This window comes from Pinus tabuliformis, chromosome 9, assembly GCF_031772625.1.
Source record: "Pinus tabuliformis cultivar Carrire ecotype Pingquan chromosome 9, CPIR1, whole genome shotgun sequence".
Classification (NCBI taxonomy): domain Eukaryota; kingdom Viridiplantae; phylum Streptophyta; class Pinopsida; order Pinales; family Pinaceae; genus Pinus; species Pinus tabuliformis.
The window spans coordinates 1,720,822,481-1,720,841,537 of record NC_142307.1 but is presented as its reverse complement, the minus strand read 5'-3'; the positions used below and the strand labels follow the sequence as shown (position 1 = coordinate 1,720,841,537).

The following is a 19,057-nucleotide window of genomic DNA, read 5'->3' as shown; positions in this document are numbered from 1 at the left end:
TCAACATTTGGCTCTACTTGGGGACACGTTGCTACAACAGAGGAATGTGAGAATCTAGAATCTGCATCCACGCAACACACAACATAACATAAGTAGCGTCCATCCAAAAAACATCATGTAACATTAAGCAGAGGAAATATATAAGCTCTTCATTTATTAACTAGTCTAATAACATGAAAAACACAAATCTAACTACAAAATGAAATATTGAAATAACAGGGCATAAGGTTAGAAATACAATACAAAGATGCCCCATGGCATCAGATGTGTTCAGTATAGTGCATACTGAGCATTTGCCTGCTTTCAGGCAAATCTATCGGCTGTTTCTCGGATGTGCCATGTCCAATCTTGCATACGGTAGGAATTTTTCCTATTCGAAAATCAAGCTGCTTGCAACCATTTGATGCATCAAATCGCTTTCTCATTCTTTTTCTCTTGCACTTTTTCTTTGTGGCAGGTTGTATCACTGACTATGTGGAACATTCTGTTTCAAAACTTTTAGATGAAGTATGTAAGATATGCATGACATGTCTCTCTTCATTTTGTATCTGCTCTGTCAAGAATGATGGATCAGTCTCATAGGTGTCATGAGTTATAACTTGGTCTTCTGTGACTGGTGGATTAACCGTGTGAGCATCAACCTGATTATTAATTTCTATTTTATCTAGGTCACCTTCAATTAGCCACTTTTCAATGGAACAAAGGACCTCATAATAAAATGGAGCTTGTTGCAGCCTAAGTCACCAGGTTCGTGTTCGAGTTCGAGTTCGGCGATCTTGAAATTCGAATAAAGTTCAGCAACTAAAATTTTGCCGATAAAGTTAGACATAAAATTCGACATATAGAAATTCAAAAAAGAATGTATATATATAAAAAAAATCAATTTAAAGTCAAATTCAAAGTCCATAATGCACATTGCAAAGACATAAGATTACTGCTCAAAGATTTAAATCATTTCGACATAATTTTATAAACCATGAAAGCGAGTGCCAAATTCCAATAAAGAACCAAGTTCCAACTTCCATATATAGTAAACAAGGTGAGAAATTCATCATAGACATTGGCAATTTGGCACACATATCAAATTCAACAAAACCATGAGCCATATCAGATTGCATATATTGAAAAACAATCTGATAAAAAAGCATTCAAAATATATAAACTCGAAAGTTTAAAGTAGCTTGGCAAATTTAAAAAATTGTTCATGCAAAAAGTTTTATTCTTGATGTTCCTGTGGCCCACTTGTTATATCAAAAAGTCCTATATCATCAAGAGCAGTGGGAGCTATGAATCTGCTAGATGCTTCAGCATTAGTTTCATCAGTTAATTCCCTGTCAATGTACAAATCAGCTTCATCCATTGATGTGTTTGGAACAGGATCGATCCACGGAGTAGAGGAATTGGATGACTCTTTAGCCACATTCTTCAATGCCAACTGCAAGTTACTACGAACATAAACAAGATCTTCTAATATTCCAGATAACAATCTATTTCTTTTCTTGGAATGAATGTGGTCAAAGGAACTCCAATTCCTTTCACATGCTGATGCACTTGATCCCTGGCTTAAGATACGAATTGCAAAATTTTGCAATTCTGGTGCCCCTGAACCATAAAATTCCCACCATACTGCTAGATCACTTCTGCTCCTATCATACTTTGCTGATTGTGTTCCAAATAACCCTTCTTCTAACACCTTGTCAACATGTTCAACATGATCCTTCCAAGACTTGCTGTAGATTAGTATATCATCAAAATTTACTAACACAAATTTTCTAAGGAATGGTTTGAAAATTGAATTCATCAAACCTTGAAATGTTGAAGGTGCATTGGTAAGACCAAAAGGCATGACCAAAAATTCATAATGACCCTCATGAGTTCTAAATGTCGTTTTCAGAATGTCTTCAATCTTCATTCTGATTTGATGATATCCCGAACGAAGATCCAACTTGGTGAAGTAAATTGATCCATGCAATTCATCCAGTAATTCATCAATGACGGGAATGGGGAACTTATATTTAATAGTGAGCTTGTTGAGCTCCCTATAATCCGGACACATGCGTCATGATCCATCCTTCTTGTGCACCAATACTATTGGAGCTGAAAAAGAACTTTGACTTGGTTGAATTATGCTAGCCTCTAGCATTTCTGCAACCATACGTTCAATTTCACTTTTTTGGACATAGGGATATCTGTACGGCCTGATGTTTGGAGGAACACTTCCTGGAATCAAATGGATAGCATGATCATGATCACGCATAGGTGGGAGACCTTTGGGAGTCTCAAATACCTTGGAATGATTGTCTAGGACTTTTTGGAGATCTGGAGAAATAGATGATTCCAATGTGGAAACATCTAGCGAACATAATTTTACAATTACACCTCTTTGCTCCTTTTTTAAAAGCTTTGTCATACCATTAGAGCTGATTATCTTTCCTGGTTTCCCTGCAATACCCCTTAATTCAACTTCTTTTCCTTCTGTAGAAAATTTGATGAAAAGTTTTTGAAAATTAAAAGCTATTGTACCCAAGGATTGTAGCCATTGGACTCCTAGTACAACATCAGCGCCTCCCATTGAAATGGAAAGCATTGGGCTAGTCAACACATATTCTCCCATGGATAGTTTGATATTATGGCACCTTCTAGAGCAATTTATTGTTCCTCCCATTTGCAATCATCACTTGACACTCTGGTGCTGGATATAGGAAGCAATTCAATTCTTTTGCTACCCTACAATGAATAAAATTGTGGGTGCTTCCTGAATCAATCGACACTATTACCTTTTTCTTCTTGATTTGTCCTTCTATCTTGATGGTTTGAGGAGTGGTAATTCCCGCCAATGCATTACAAGATATGGTCGGATTTATTTGTTCTTCATTACGGGAATGGGGAACTTATCTTTAATAGTGAGCTTGTTGAGCTCCCTATAATCCGGACACATGCACCATGATCCATGTGCACCAATACTACTGGAGCAGAAAAAGAACTTTGACTTGGTTGAATTATACTAGCCTCTAGCATTTCTGCAACCATACGTTCAATTTCACTTTTTTGGACATAGGGATATCTGTACGGCCTGATGTTTGGAGGAATACTTCCTAGAATCAGATGGATAGCATGATCATGATCACGCATAGGTGGGAGACCTTTGGGAGTCTCAAATACCTTGGAATGATTGTCCAGGACTTCTTGGAGATCTGGAGAAATAGATGATTCCGATGTGGAAACATCTAGCGAACATAATTGTGCAATTACACCTCTTTGCTCCTTTTTTAGAAGCTTTGTCATACCATTAGAGCTGATTATCTTTCCTGGTTTCCCTGAAAATTAAAAGCTATTGTACCCAAGGATTATAACCATTGGACTCCTAGTACAACATCAGCACCTCCCATTGAAATGGAAAGCATTGGGCTAGTCAATACATATTCTCCCATGGATAGTTTGATATTATGGCACCTTCCAGAGCAATTTATTGTTCCTCCCATTTGCAATCATCACTTGACACTCTGGTGCTGGATATAGGAAGCAATTCAATTCTTTTGCTACCTTACAATGAATAAAATTGTGGGTGCTTCCTGAATCAATCAACACTATTACCTTTTTCTTCTTGATTTGTCCTTCTATCTTGATGGTTTGAGGAGTGGTAATTCCCGCCAATGCATTACAAGATATGGTCGAATTTATTTGTTCTTCATCTAGGCTTTGTTCATGGAGTATATCTTCTTCTTTTGACCTTTCTTGCTCCTTTTCTTCTTCCTCTTCACAATCTATGTAGAATAATTTCTTCTCAGCACACTTATGACCTTTAGTGTATTTGTTATCACAACTGTAACAAAGCCCTTTTGCTCTTTTTTCTTCCAATTGTTGTGGTGTCAACCTTATAGGTTGTGGAAGACTAGGGGCAACAACACTTCTGTCTTTATAGTTGTGAGTGGTATGCTTCCTGGTTGCCATAATTTTGCTTTCCATTTTTCTTGCTAACTTGAATGCCTTCTCTAATGAATCAGGTTCCCAAAGACAAACATCATGTTGGATAGTATCATTTAAAGACCCTATGAACACATCAATCCTATGCTCCTCTGGAATATCTTTTACCCTTATGTTCAATTTTTGGAACTCTTCAATGTGCTCCATTACTGAACCCTTTTGTTTGAGATTTATCAATTGGCTAAAAAAAGTGTTGCTTTTTGTATCTTCATAATGTGCTATCAATTCTTCCCTAAAAATTGCCCAAGTGATAATTTTTTTACGAGAGCAAAGCCATTGATACCATACAAACTGATTTGGTTCCAAATATACAGTTGCCATACGTACCTTTTGTGTGTTTTGCACATTATTGGGATCGAAGAATTGCTCCATTTGTAATATCCATGTGGCGGGATCCTTGCCATCAAACTTCCTCATATCGATTTTTGGAATATGGTGGGTCTTCGATCCAACGTTAGAGTTTATGGAATTATGATTAACATTACTTTTGTTCACATCATGAGTTTCCTTTACAACCTTTTCACCATTAGTAAGTATTTCTTGTAGAAAATTTGTCAAATCTGTCTTCAAATCTGCCATGTCTGTCTTCAAATTTGCCATGTCTCTCTTCAAATCTGCCTTCGAATCATCCATCTTAGCTTCCATGCCCTTTATCTTAGATTCCACACCATTTATGTTAGATTCCACGCCATTTATCTTAGCTTCTGTTAGCTTTTGTGAGTGTGACATTTGTTGTACTTGTTCTTGTAATTTTGATATATCATGTAGCATTTCTTCCTCTCCTTCATAAGTCATGCTAGAACTTTCAGGTTCCTTACTAGGTGTTTGCATTTTCTTTCCTCGGGGCATCAATTACCGATAATAATGCTTTACTATGCCCTTTGAATTCCGTTAAACCAAGCTTACGCAAAAATTTAAAAAAAACTACACACCTTTTTTCACTTTGTATAAGCCTGATATTGAGTCTGATGTATCTCTGTAATTTCGGATCATCCAGTTCTGAAATTGCGACCTATAGTAGCCTTCTGCGTCCTCTTTCCAATGCCATAAGTCTGACCCAAATTGGATTCTCCAAGGAAGAGTTATGTGAAATCTCCCACAGTGACTTGCTTCTAGACTAGTTCAGTAGAGCGAACTTGTACGACGTGCCACGAGTCACTGTTTCAACCTTTGGATCTGAAACATGCATACAAGAAACTATAGTCCGTCCTCTTTCTGCACCTTCTTACGAAATTTCAATCCGATCCCCAGAGAGAAAGTTATGACGATTTTCCCCAGGTCACATGTTTTGAATTTAATTTAGGAGTCTGCAAAAAGACCAACTTCCTCAGATCATATCTCTGCAAATATCGCGCGAAAAGCTCTGAAATTCAGACCCAAGGTTCATCGTGATTTCTTCTCAAATGGGTTTTTTTTTGCGACTTCTGAAACGTCACAGAAAAAAGTTATAGCGAAAATGCCACGATGACCTGTTTGGAGCAGCGAAACCCTAGAATCCAAAGCTCTGATACCAAATGTTATGAAACCAGCTCAAGAAAAGGTAGAAAAGATAGATCAACGCCTTAGAATTCAGCTTCTTCGAGGGTGCAACCTCCTTTACATTACATAAATGAACAATTCTTGGATGATTTAAATGACAAAACCTCCTTTCTATATATAGGAGTCTAAGGAGTCACAATATAATCCAACCGACCTAACAATAATAATATAAAGCCACAAAAATAACAATAGAGGGATTCCATGGGGCACAGAAATAACAACATGGGGGTAATAGGGGCATAACAATATAAATAAGGGGTATAACTACAATAGTAATGGGGTAATCACTAGTATTATAGGAACCCAACAGTTTGTCATATTGAATCAATCATTTGAACTTTAAACTTTTATAGCCATAGAAATTTGAATCTTGAATCATATCATTTTTATAGCCATAATCAATTAAACTACCCCAAAGACTACCATGAAACTGCTATTGATTCAAGTACTGTAAATAATTTTAATGCCAGATTTGTGGGTTTGAAGCGAATGGGAAGATTGCATGGAATCTTGCTCTGGCACAGCTGAGATAGGGATTTGATTGTATTGTTTGAGAATATTGGAATGCTCGATAGAGCTGCAGAATGGTTTTTACAGACCGACCTCGTTTTAGTATCTGCCCTGCGATTTTTGCATGCGTTTTACTGTATGGATTGCAGAGCCGGTTTTGCTCACATGAAGGCTCGACGCATTTAAGAAAGTACAGTCGATGCATTTTTTTATTTTATTTTGGGGTTAATTTAATTGTGAGATACGAATGCCCAACTTCTATTTTTTGGTCAAGGGTTCGGATGGAAGAATTCAAAGAGAAATCGTTGAAGCGGGGCAAATAATAGAAATTCAAGCGACAACAATTTTTGATAATAATACAAAAATTGATTTTTAGATTTAACAATCCAAAATCAATACAAGAATAAGATTTCTTTTCTTTTGAACAAAAAATTGGACAATTTTCATAACAATCATTTGCTGGTCAATTGAATGGAGTTTTCCAGGACTTCGTTGAGTTGGAATATCCTCCTCACATCCATTGCAACATTACTGGAGCTCTGGTACCACAATAATGGCAGAAGTGTCTTCAGGCATGTAATTTTATTAATCAGAAAAAAACAATTACATCTGGAATTTTGTAAGAGTTTACAATGAACTATTTATAAGTTCAATGTCCTAACTACCTCTAATTATGCAATAACAAGTGTCCACTTACAATAAAAACTATTCAAATAATTTTACTAACAATTCTCCTAAAATAGAGCTTAAGATACCACACATTTGTAGAGTCGTATCTTTTACAACAATATACTAATTCTAAATATCCCCATTAAATAATTAAATATTTTAGATTAATAATGAATATTTAACATTTTGAATTAATAATTATTTTATTTTAACTTAATAACCTATGATAATATTATTTTTGGATCGTCTAACAATAATTTGATATAGAGGCATGATTTTTACCATTTCAATAATCGAATTCAACATGCGATTTAGTTTTCTTGCTCGAAGGGTTTAAGATGTAATATTGCCCTTTCGATATAGACATGTTTTGTTTGCATTTGTTTAACACCTACATGGTTCACGTAAGAATAAAAATACTTGCAATGTAATTTTTTGGAATGCTTATATGGTTATGTTTTCCCAGCCTTTGCCCCCTGAGCAGTTGGAAAAGTTCAATCAGTTTTTGAAAAAACTACAACAACTCGAGGCATGTCTTCATGCAACAAAGGGGGGTCTTCCACAAGGTTTCGATGAAGACAAAATAGGTCAGCTCGAGAAGCATATAATAATATGTTTAAATGGTTTGAAGACACGAAAGCCTGCACAGCAACATGAAGAACAACGGCAACCTCAATTACAAAGTAGCAATAGAGCGCAATCTGTGCAACAAGCATCGTCTCGGTTTCAGCAACTAGACAAGAATGTTATGCAACAACAACAGATATCACAGGCTTCTTTGTTGCCAATACAGCATCAGTCTGCACCTATATTACCGCAATCAGGTTCAATGACATTGCAGCAAAACAGGATAAATTCACTACCACCAAATAGCAGTGCATCCCAACAACAAAAGCGGACCCTAGTGCAAATGCAAAATCACCCTCAGCATATCGTCCAAGCAAAACAACTAAAAGAATTACAACCGGGCCAACAGCAACATCCCTTATTTCAGCAGCAGCAGCAAAAGATGCAACATTCCTCATTTCAGCAGCCGCAACAGGTGCAACATCCCTCGCTGCAGCCGCAGCAGCAGCAGATGCAACATGACTCATTTCAGCAGCCGCAACAGGTGCAACATCCCTCGCTGCAGCCGCAGCAGCAGCAGATGCAACATGACTCATTTCAGCAGCCGCAACAGGTGCAACATCCCTCGCTGCGGCCGCAGCAGCAGCAGATGCAACATGACTCATTTCAGCAGCCGCAACAGGTGCAACATCCCTCGCTGCGGCAGCAGCAGCAGATGCAACATGACTCATTTCAGCAGCGGCAACAGGTGCAACATCCCTCGCTGCAGCCGCAGCAGCAGCAGATGCAACATGACTCATTTCAGCAGCCGCAACAGGTGCAACATCCCTCGCTGCGGCCGCAGCAGCAGCAGATGCAACATGACTCATTTCAGCAGCCGCAACAGGTGCAACATCCCTCGCTGCGGCCGCAGCAGCAGCAGATGCAACATGACTCATTTCAGCAGCCGCAACAGGTGCAACATCCCTCGCTGCGGCCGCAGCAGCAACAGATGCAACATTCCTCATTTCAGCTGCCGCAACAGGTGCAACATCCCTCGCTGCAGCCGCAGCAGCAACAGATGCAAGATTCCCGATTTCAGCAGCAGGAACAGGTACAACATCCCTCGTTGCAGCAGCAGCAGCAACAAACGATGCAACACCAACAGAAAAAGCATCAAGTTGCTCAGCGAGCACAAATTAACAAACAGCAAACTGCACGTGTTCAACCGAGGAGTGATATAAGTAGTCAAGTTAAAGCTGAACTGACTAGTGCATTCAAACCATCTTATGTTCAACAGCGGCAGCTGGGTCAACTCTCAAATTATCAGCAACAGCCACAAGAACAGCAGCGTCAGCAATTTTATCAATCATCACCATTGTCAGCCTCTTCGTCTCATCTTCTTGAGGTCTCTTCTCCTGAAATTTCTCAGCATTCCACTCCCCAGATAGATAAACAGAGTCTAAAAACATCACCACCACAGTTTCTCAAAATTGAAAATCCCATACAGCCTGCCACTTCCTCTTGTGTGGCGTCCTCACTTTCAACTCTTCCAACACCTTCGACCCTACTGGAGAATATTGATGCGAAGTCTGCTTCTGTTGTTTGTTCTGTCTCAGCTACTCGAAGTGGTCAGGGTCTTCAGCAGTCTGTTACTACATCCGCCAATACCCAGTCTCTAACTGTTACTACATCAACCGATACCCAGTCTCTAACTATTGGCACGCCAGGAATTTCTGCTTCTCCTCTTTTGGGCACATCCTCTCCCAACATTGCACAAAATCCTGTTAGTCAGGATGGATCTCAAACTATGTCTCGTGGGCTCATTATGGGCGAGAAAAAACCTACAGAGCGTCCTATCGACCGTCTAGTTAAAATGGTACTTATTTCCTGAACCTCGCTGTTTTATTGACTACGGGCCTGAGAATTTTCAATTATTCACATCTAGTTTAAATAATGATCATGCAATTTTCACATGCACTTATGATACATTTTTGTCATAGGATTTTAGTGTTTGCTTTCCATTGAAAAGCAGCCTTCCCTAGATTTCCTCTATTTGTTCCTTTGATTTATTCTCAAACAACATTGAAAAGTGTTTTTTAATCATCTTCATGCACATTTTATTATTTATGATCCAGTAGTTCAGATGCTTTTCCTTGCAGGGACTATACCTTGTTGGTCAATATCTTATCACATGAAAAATAGTGTCGATTCAAGCAACATTTAAAAGTGTTTTTTAATCATTTACATGCATATTTTATTATTTGTGATCCAGTAGTTCAGATGCTTTTCCTTGCAGGAACTATACCTTGTTGGTCAATATCTTATCACATGAAAAATAGTGTCGATTCAAGCAACATTTAAAAGTGTTTTTTAATCATTTACATGCATATTTTATTATTTATGATCCAGTAGTTCAGATGCTTTTCCTTGCAGGAACTATACCTTGTTGGTCAATATCTTATCACATGAAAAATAGAGTCAATATATTGTAGGTATCTGGGGGGTGATGGTGATGCAGGGTAGTGAGGTTTTATAGGTATTAGGTTGTTTAAAAAAGGATTTCTGTTAAAAATAAGGGATGTTTAGTAAAAATATGATTTTGTTTGTTGGAAAAATGCATTGGGAGGGGAGTTCAACAAAAGGATTTTGAGAGGTATTTATCAATATCTAGTGAAATCAGAGGTTCTCTTTAATATCCCATGAATGCACATGGTATGTAACAGGTTTACTGTGTGGGGACCCTGTTCTTTCCTCTTAGCTTTTTCCTCTATATGGGGGGTGTGGGGGGATGCTGCTGTCAAAATCACTCAAGGCTTGCAAACCTGGGCTCATCTACTCCCACTTTGGGGTTTTGAATCTGGGTCACTGCTTATAGAAACCAATCACCTCGCTCTTGCTGCTATACTATGCTTCTTTGGTTTGGTTCTACCAATCTTGTTCCAGTAGAAATTGGATGAAAGGTAACACTGTGCAAACTGCAAAAGGGTTGCTGAACATTGACAGAAAGCAAGGAATCAAAAGGAGAAAGCAAAATGCATATGCCTTATTGATGAATAGTTCAAATATTTAAGCTTTGAAAATTGCACAATACATATGCATGTGCAGAACATCCTTATATGATATATTTGAATTTTCTTCATCTACTCAAGGATCAAGGCTGGCCCGGATTTCTGTTTCCAAACAAACCACAATGTATATTGTAGTTTTTTAGTGTTGGTTGGAGATTCCCTAGTAGGCATTACTATAAACTCTAAAGGACTAGAAGAATATCATGTTTACTGTCTGGGATAACAGTGCAGAGTTTGCCTACTCATGAATAGATATGACCGATCTGGTCCATCTATTAAATGCGTTTTTGAACTGGAACGGGAAAAGCTGGCCTGTTCATATCTCAATGATCCGGTCTTTAAAAAAATACAGGAAGTAATTAGTTTTTTATGAAAAAAATATTTTTTAAGATTGGAAATTTTGAAACCATGATTCCAAACCATTGGAGACAAAATATGCAAAAGTTCGCTCACCTGTATACCATGTGAGGGTTAATTCTTATGTTTACACATTGGGTACTAGGTCGGCATGTGACCTAGAGTGATTTTTCACATTACTTTATGACTTAAGAGGGGCTTCTTGCTCTAATTCCAGTTAGTAGGACATGTATAAATAAGAGATCACTTTTTGTGATCGATCATCATCAAACTTGTGAATTTTGGACCTCTTAGAGAATTCACACTTGCTTCTTGTGGGTGATTTTGGAGATACTTGGATGCATTTTGACATATGGAAGCTAATTTTAACATTCTTTGGAGCTACTTCTTGGTCTAATGGAAGGACATATTGCATGTTATCTAGTAAGTGGAATCCTTTGTTGAATATCTTTTTCTTTAATGTCTAATTCATGGAACTATTGATTCTAGGTTGAAATGATGTGCCCTAAATTGCTGAAGATCAATTTATTGACAAATATCTAGATGAATCATGAATGTTGTATGAATTACTCATTTTAACATGTAATGAATATTCCTAATGGAGTACTTGTTATTTTCCATCAATATCCGTTATTTCATTAAGTGGATAATTGTTGAAATTTTGATAGCTACGGCATCAAATTGCAACCGCCTTAGAAGGAATTTGACTTATTATAAACATCCTAGATTGCATATCCTTATAGGACAAGGCACTTGTCCTATCACTTGGTGATCAACCCTAGATTTTCTCCATAAATTTCTCTTCTCAAATGCTATCCTTTTAAGGCTAGGGAGGAAAACTAGTGCTTGGAGCGAAATTTTAGGGAGGAGGCTTTTTGGTGATTTGAGAGTGTAAACAAGATATAGGTCTAGGCTGCCTAACATAGCAATTTGGTGGGCTTCCACTCAAATTTCATCCATAAAATCTCTTTCCCTATGTATAGCCATAAGAGGGAAACCCTAGTTTCTTTTCCCTCCACTTGAGGACTTTCTTGAGGGTTTCATGAGCCTTGGAATAGATGATTATCTAAGTCACTTGACACGGGGATTCGGGATTCGTAGGATACGGGGATTGGAGTGTCGGATTCGGACACGTTGACCCCCTGGAACAAGACACGTAGGATTTGTTATATATATATATATATATATTAAAAATTAGATATTTCTTACACATTCTAATTAATGATACAAATTCATTGATTTCAAACATAGATCTTCATCTATAGCATGCATAGTACATACAAAATTCAAATACATGTCAGTGGTCACATAAATCATGATTTATAAATGAAAGACAACTTACAACTACAAGATAGTAAGATAAAGACTCTGACTACTGTAGTTTTATCATTAAGTCATAAAATCAAAATGTGTTACATAGGTAGTGTTGGTGCAATGCTAATGGCAAATAGAAATAGAAAATATAAAACAACTACAGGTGTACAAGCCTCAAGGCAATAGGTAGCCCATGACTCATGAGTCATTAATCCTCATAGTCATCAGCAGAATCAACATCAATGTCCTAATCATAATGGTCACCACTGCTCTCCTGTGCAACCTCCTCCTCCCCTGTATCCATAATTGCCTCTGCATCTGTTGGTGTGGAGGACGACCCCTCTAAAATATCACCGTCATCAAATCTAACAGGCTCTAGCACTGGATCATTGAGATCCATGTTGGCCAATGCCAACTCAACACTGTTGTCTAGACCCATATCATCAGAAAAGACATCCCATATCTTTGTCTTTCCCCTCAACCACTCTTTCCTCTGCCTGTAAATAAGATGAAGGTTGGTGTGCACATACACCATTATCTCTACCCTGGACTGCTCAAGCTTGCTCTTCTTCACACTATACAAATTCCCATATGTGCTCCAATTCCTCTCGCAACAAGAGGATGAAGTCACCTGAGAGAGGAGCCTCATGGCTAACTGCTCAAAGTATGCAAAACTGAAAGAGAAATATGGTAAAAAACATAAGGAACAACGCCTTTCTTATGCGCACGGGTTTCAATTTAGGGGATTCGAATCCCAGAATTGGGACATGTTGTGTCCTAACGGGATTCGTACAAATCCCGTTAGGACACGACGTGTCCCCTTCTGGGATTCGAATCCCCAGCAAATCGTGTCCGATTCGCAGGATTCGAACACGTGGCCCCTTTATAATGAATCTGGTTACTTAGATGATTATCATTACAAGAAACACTCTCTTTGGTCTTGACCTTGTGAACACTTGTTTTCATCGAAAATCTCAAAACCCTAGGTCTTGAACATTGTTTTATAGGGCTTTTGTTCAGGATCATTTTTCTTTTCTGAAGCCTTGAACCATTGTTGAACTCTCTCTTGAATGAACTCTTGCTTGATCACGTCATGCCTTGTATCTTGCATATCTATTTTAGGTGATCTCCCTCCTATTGGGACTCCTCCCATCGGTAAAAGCCTGTAAAGAGCAGGGGGCCTTGGCTGTGGTGACAGCAGTGTTTTACAACCAGGCCGGGTTGAAACGGAAACGGCCTGGTCATACCGGGTCATAAAAAAAAAATTCGACCAGGCCAAGTAACCGGCCAGTTTGGCCGAGTCATAGCTGACTCGGTCAACCAGGCCGAGTCCGCATTGACCAGGCCGGGTCAATAAAAACCGCGTGGGCAGCGTTAAACATGTTTTTTTTTTTTCACTTTTTTGCTGTTTTTTGGTAAAGTTAATAGGGTTTGTGGATTCCAGGTTTCTAATCTAAATACACTCATCAAAAATAGGAGCAAAAGGCATCAGAGTTATTCATTTATTAAATGGATCCTTTGAAATCTAAAATTTTTCTCATATAAAGGTTGTCAAGGTGTCTAAAGATCATCCTACAGTTTGCAACTGAGTACAAAGGCCAACATTCATGCCTAACAATGGAAAAATGAATAAAGGAAGCTCGGTTTGGTTAGAACAGCAAGCATAGGGTTTAGAAACAATTCAAGGCTACACAAAAGCTTTATAGTAAGAGAACTTCAGGAAATTAAGGTTTCAATAATTAACAGAATTACCGTTCTTGTAATACCCCACATGCAAAGAAAAGGGCCTTAAAAATAAAAAACTTTAGTTTGGCCTTTAAGCCTAATAGTAGAGCGTCTTTTTGAAATGTTCTGTTGCAGGTAGTCTGTCAGAAACTGAATACTGGCCAAGTGCAGCATTCATACTGCTCTGAGAGACTATTAAACCCAAGCTGGCATCCATATCTTCTCATCTTATGTACTGTATGAAATGATATATGAAGACAATAAAGGTTTTGTTTTCAGGATTTCCACAAATACTTCAGTGCGCTCTTAGACCTGAGTTAGTGTCCATCCATTCTCAGGATATTATCTTTCATTATATGTAGTGCCTAAAATGCTGTTCAATATTAATAAAGGTTCTGTTTCAATGGTTCTCGCAAATACTTAGTGATGTTCTTTGTTTTCAGAAGTTCCTAATCTCATTCAAAAATTCAGACTCTAGTTTGACAATTTAGATATTTCATAGCAACAAACTATGTGTGTTTTTTGCTGAATATATTTCTTGCTCGTTTGGAAAACCTCTAACAATATAACAAAGACAGGTATTCAATCGATGCATAATTTTCCATCTTTTTCAACAAGAAGATTTCAATTATAGCAGCAGGTCCATCTGTATTTATCAGTTACTATCTGGTCAAGAACATAATAAAGATGCCAATTTTTGTAGGCTTCCTACTTTAGCAAATGCATAACCACAAGTGGCATGCAAAGAAGCAAATCTACAGAACAAACAGGAAACAACTCCACTTAAAGCTGTTATTTGTTCTAATTCAATCAGGTCCATTTTTTCTTTAGATTTTTTTAAATGTATGCTAAAGGCAGTCTGCACTATAGACATCTAAGACACCACCAACTCGTCTCAAAGATGATGGTTTTTTCAAGATACCTTCTTCAGTAGAATCCATCGTGTATGAAATGATAAAATGCGGATATGTTTTAAATATTTTATCTATTGCTTGTAACATGTTTTATTTTATAGAAGTTAAAACATATTCCATAAAACCATTTCAATGCAAATTCTTAAACACTAGAGTTTGATATTATTAAAACAGCATTCTTTCTTTGTTGGCTCTTCAATAATCACAAAAGACTTTAAGCTAATAGCGGGCCTCCAAAGGCAAAACATTTTAAATAATGTCACATTCATTTTAACATCTAAATATTTTATGATTTATCATTTATGATTATAAAGCTTTTTATTCAAAATTCAAATACGTCCATGTTCAAGAAGCTATTGGTAGTTTAGGACACCCATCAATTACACCTAAGTCACAGGGTTCACTGTTTTCCAGCGTTGAAGTTCTAAATTCACCATCTTAAAGATTTTTCTAAGTTTGTTTGAATTCACCCTATTTAATTTGCCCCAAAACCTGGATACCCTAAATTGCTTATAAGTTATACCTATCATTTCACTTTTAACTGTTAGCTGCCCCCAACTTGCATACTCTTGCAATCATTTCAATTTTCATCAACCTACACAGTTTGTTCACATTCGAGAAGGTGCTGAGAATCTACCATGAATGAAAATCTTTAAAATTATGTTTAAAATATTTAAAATTATGTTTTTTTATAAAAAAAATAAATATTTAATGTATTTTTTACAACGACCGAGTCATTGAAATCGACTAGGCCTGGTCATTACCGAATCCTGGTCGGAGTCGGAGTCGATCCTCGGCCTGGTCGGAGTCCTGGTCCTGGTTGTAAAACACTGGGTGACAGTGAGCCCTTAGTCTAGCTTTTTTTCTTGTAGGGTTTTGCCTCTCCAAGGCCTGCTAGGTTTTTTGGTAACAGGTTACTTAGCAAGATTTATCACAACTTTCTTACTATTCAATTGGTTTCCTTACTGATGAAGTTACTACAAAATCTGTGATTTTTTCTAGAATTTCTATCAACAACTTCATAAGGCAATATATTGGTGGCTTTTCAGTGGCAGTGACAGTGGCGTATTCCTACTAACTCTCTGTTTCAACTTGACCTATTTACGGTGTCTAGAGCTTCTTAAATTCTGTGTGTCTATCCATTCTTTAGTCTAGGACCTTTTTCACAGATTCTACCTGGTATCTATTTTTTTTTTTAATTTTTTTTTTGCATCTGGAATAACTTAGCACACTGCCTTGGTTTCATCTTGGTTGTACTTCACTTCCATTTCTCTACTTTTTGGGCATTTGCTGGACATCAATAAAATTATGTCATTTCTTATCTCGTCTTTTTCAACTCTAAGAAAATTTGAGTTCAGATGATCGTGGGCATTTTATGCTAGGGAAATGACTCAGATCACACTTGCAGATTTTTTTAGGAGAAAAATTTATAGCCTTTGGATATGATAGAAAAGAATGAGATTACTACAGGAATTTCTGCATCTAATAGACATTGATTCGCTTTGTACATTCGTTGGTACAAAATTTAGACTAGTTTGCTAATGCAAATTGTCAAGAATTATAAGATGTTTCAACTGGTATTTCAGGCAAATTCTTTTAAAAACTGTTATGCTGTGAAATAATGGAAAGGCATATAAGTTAAATTTGAGAGTTATGAACAACGGAGAGGCTTACCATATTGGAGGAGAACAAATTTTTTAATCCTATAGATATCCAAGATACACATTTTGACATTGACAGCTATAACATTGTTTTACATGTTCCTTTTGTAGCTGCATGCATCATTAAAAAACTGATTTTGTATCAGATCATTGATATCTCGACTTTGTATTGGTAGATGAGTTTGTATGTGAGAGATCTTTGTTTGTGTGGTCCTGACTGTTGAGGGAAAGAAATCCTGATTGTAAGAGATGATAATGCAACATGAAATCTTTGACCGTGACAGGCAACACACTGAGAGGGATTTGTAGGTTGTAGCTAATATGTTAGATGAATAAATGTGTTCCATGCTCCTTAGAAATGTTAGATGAACAGATATTGACCACAACCATGAGAAGCACCAGGTTAACAGATGTTGCCTACACTTGTGTGAAGAAGTTTGCTGAAACAACACACAAGTTCATCCTGCACACACTGTAAGATGCCATAAAGCAGTGGAATAATGTCATGAAGCATATTGTGTCCATGAGATGAAGTTTTTAGGTGCATGTGTTATAGACAGAAAAACTACATAAACCAGTGACGGTGAGATTACAGGAACAGTTATTGTGGATGGAAAAATGCCATCAATCATATGCCATAAATAATGACTGGTATTTTCATTACCTGCAGACGCAACGTAAATTATGGATAGACAGGTCCCCTTTAGACTGTTGTATGGAATATGAAATGAGATGCTTAAGATTGGATGGTTGCCTGGGTGAGTTCATAGCCTCATAATGCAGTAAGAATGAAGAAAACGAGGATGAAACATCTGCTTTCATGGTTCTTGCATGGGAGCAATTCCTCTGTAAGGTGCAATGATTGCTCAAAATGCACATTTAATGAATGGATATGAAATGAAGGAAAAGGAAGAGCATTTAGGTGGTCCATGATCAACATGCAGTGGCCATTATAAGCTCTTTGTCATGTGCCCCCTGTTTAATCCCTCCTTGCCAATGTGGTATCCAACATAGTGGCTTCCACTGTTGATAATATCGGCGATATATCGGCGATATTCGGAAATATCGCGATATTTTCAGCAAAACGATATATCGCCGAGAAAATATCGCGATATTTTCTGTTTTGAAAATATCGGCAAATATCGGCAAATATCGGAAAATATCGGCAAAATATCGCGATATTTTGAAAATATCGGCAAAATATCGACTATATTTAAAAATTTGAAAAAATTATTTTTTATGCTTGCCGATATTTGCCGATATTTTGCCGATATTTTTGCCGATATTGCCGATAAGATATTTTCTGGACCCTCGCCGATATTTTCCCGATACCGATATTATCAACACTGGTGGCTTCTACTATTTTCTGTTGCCAAATAAGAGGACTTTCTCTTGACAAGTGGCTACAATCAGTTCACAAGAGCTAGCTAGTGTTTCCATTTGAGCTAATACGTCCTCAGTAATAGATATCCAAAGTCATACTGATCAAATTGTACCAGTGATCTGTAGCATTGCCACTATAGTTTCAATCAACTTATGACGATTTGACTATGGTTTGTTGTGTAGCATTACACCTCATTACAGTTGAGAAACTACCTGCTTGTGCATGTGACCTACTAATGCTTAGGCTTTGATACATCTACGTTGAAGAAGACACCTATTTATGTAAGCAAATACCTGGTTATAGTCCAACACTTCTACATGTTTATGTAAGCAATTACCTGGTTAGAGTCCAATACTTGTAGGAGAATACCTATTCGTGGGTGCAAATTGTCGGGCTTGTATACAGCATGTGTACTCGCTTTGCTGTTGGTCAGACCATGATCATATGCTGGTTATGAAGTTTCATAATGGAATATGATCTTCACAGAGTTTGTAGTAGGGATAGGTTCTGTGTACAAGAAAACTGGCAGTCTTTAACTCTGTTGCCCCACGAAACAAAAGTTATGCACTGCTTTAAGTTTATTCATCTTAAAATAGTGAGCCCAGATCAATACCAGCAGATCTTTACTTTGGTTTTGTGCTTTAGGTTTCCTGTTACTAAATGTTACAGAAATATGTTCTAGATTTATGGTTCTGTTTCAAAAAATAATGTGAAGTATAGACGCTAGAGTCATGGATATATTTTCTAACTTCGAATTTTTTACAGATTCATTTGATGTCCCCGGAGAACTTTAAAACTGCAGCGAGTGATTTTGGTGCAATAGTCAATTTGTCAGACAGCATGGCGGATTCTGCACTGGCTGGAAGGTCCAAGTCCACTCTTGGGGAGGACCTTGTTGATATGACAAGGTTTCATTTGCAGGAAAATAATCTCATGTTGCTGGATAGCGGTCCTGCTGCAAAGAAAGTGAAGCGTTGCATGAATTCATTGCCTGTCATTGTTGCATCTTCAGATGGAAGTTTGGATTATAGTCCTCATTGTACTACAGATTTCGAGTCTTCAAAAATGCTTTCAACAGGAACAGCGACTGATAAAAGGCCTAGGCTTGAGGTATGACAAGTACATTAATTGCTGGGATGCATTCATGTTTATCCATATGCAAAAATGCAATTTTCACGTATGTACCAAAATAATATGTCTGTCAAAATGTCAGTTTTAGTGGCATTGATGAATTAAATTTAAAGTTAATTTTAAAAATGAACAAGAGATTGGATTGGGTGTGAACTTCTGATATTTATTTTCGTCTGTAATGAATATAAGGTTATATAATGTGTAATGTAGTATATCTAATTATTTTAATAAGTACTGACATGAGTGTTGTTA

The 19,057-nt window shown here is 37.4% G+C and overlaps 1 protein-coding gene across 1 annotated transcript in view; it reads left to right on the top strand.

The window, feature by feature from the left end:
• LOC149155577 (uncharacterized) overlaps window positions 1-18,790 on the top strand; it is a 79,152-nt gene extending 60,362 nt beyond the window's left edge. The window contains exons 7-8 of the mRNA XM_089444457.1: window positions 7,169-9,127; window positions 18,440-18,790. Coding sequence (XP_089300583.1) covers window positions 7,169-9,127; window positions 18,440-18,790 — 2,310 coding nt within the window. The remainder of the gene's footprint in view (window positions 1-7,168; window positions 9,128-18,439) is intronic.
• The last annotated feature ends 267 nt before the right edge of the window (window positions 18,791-19,057 follow it).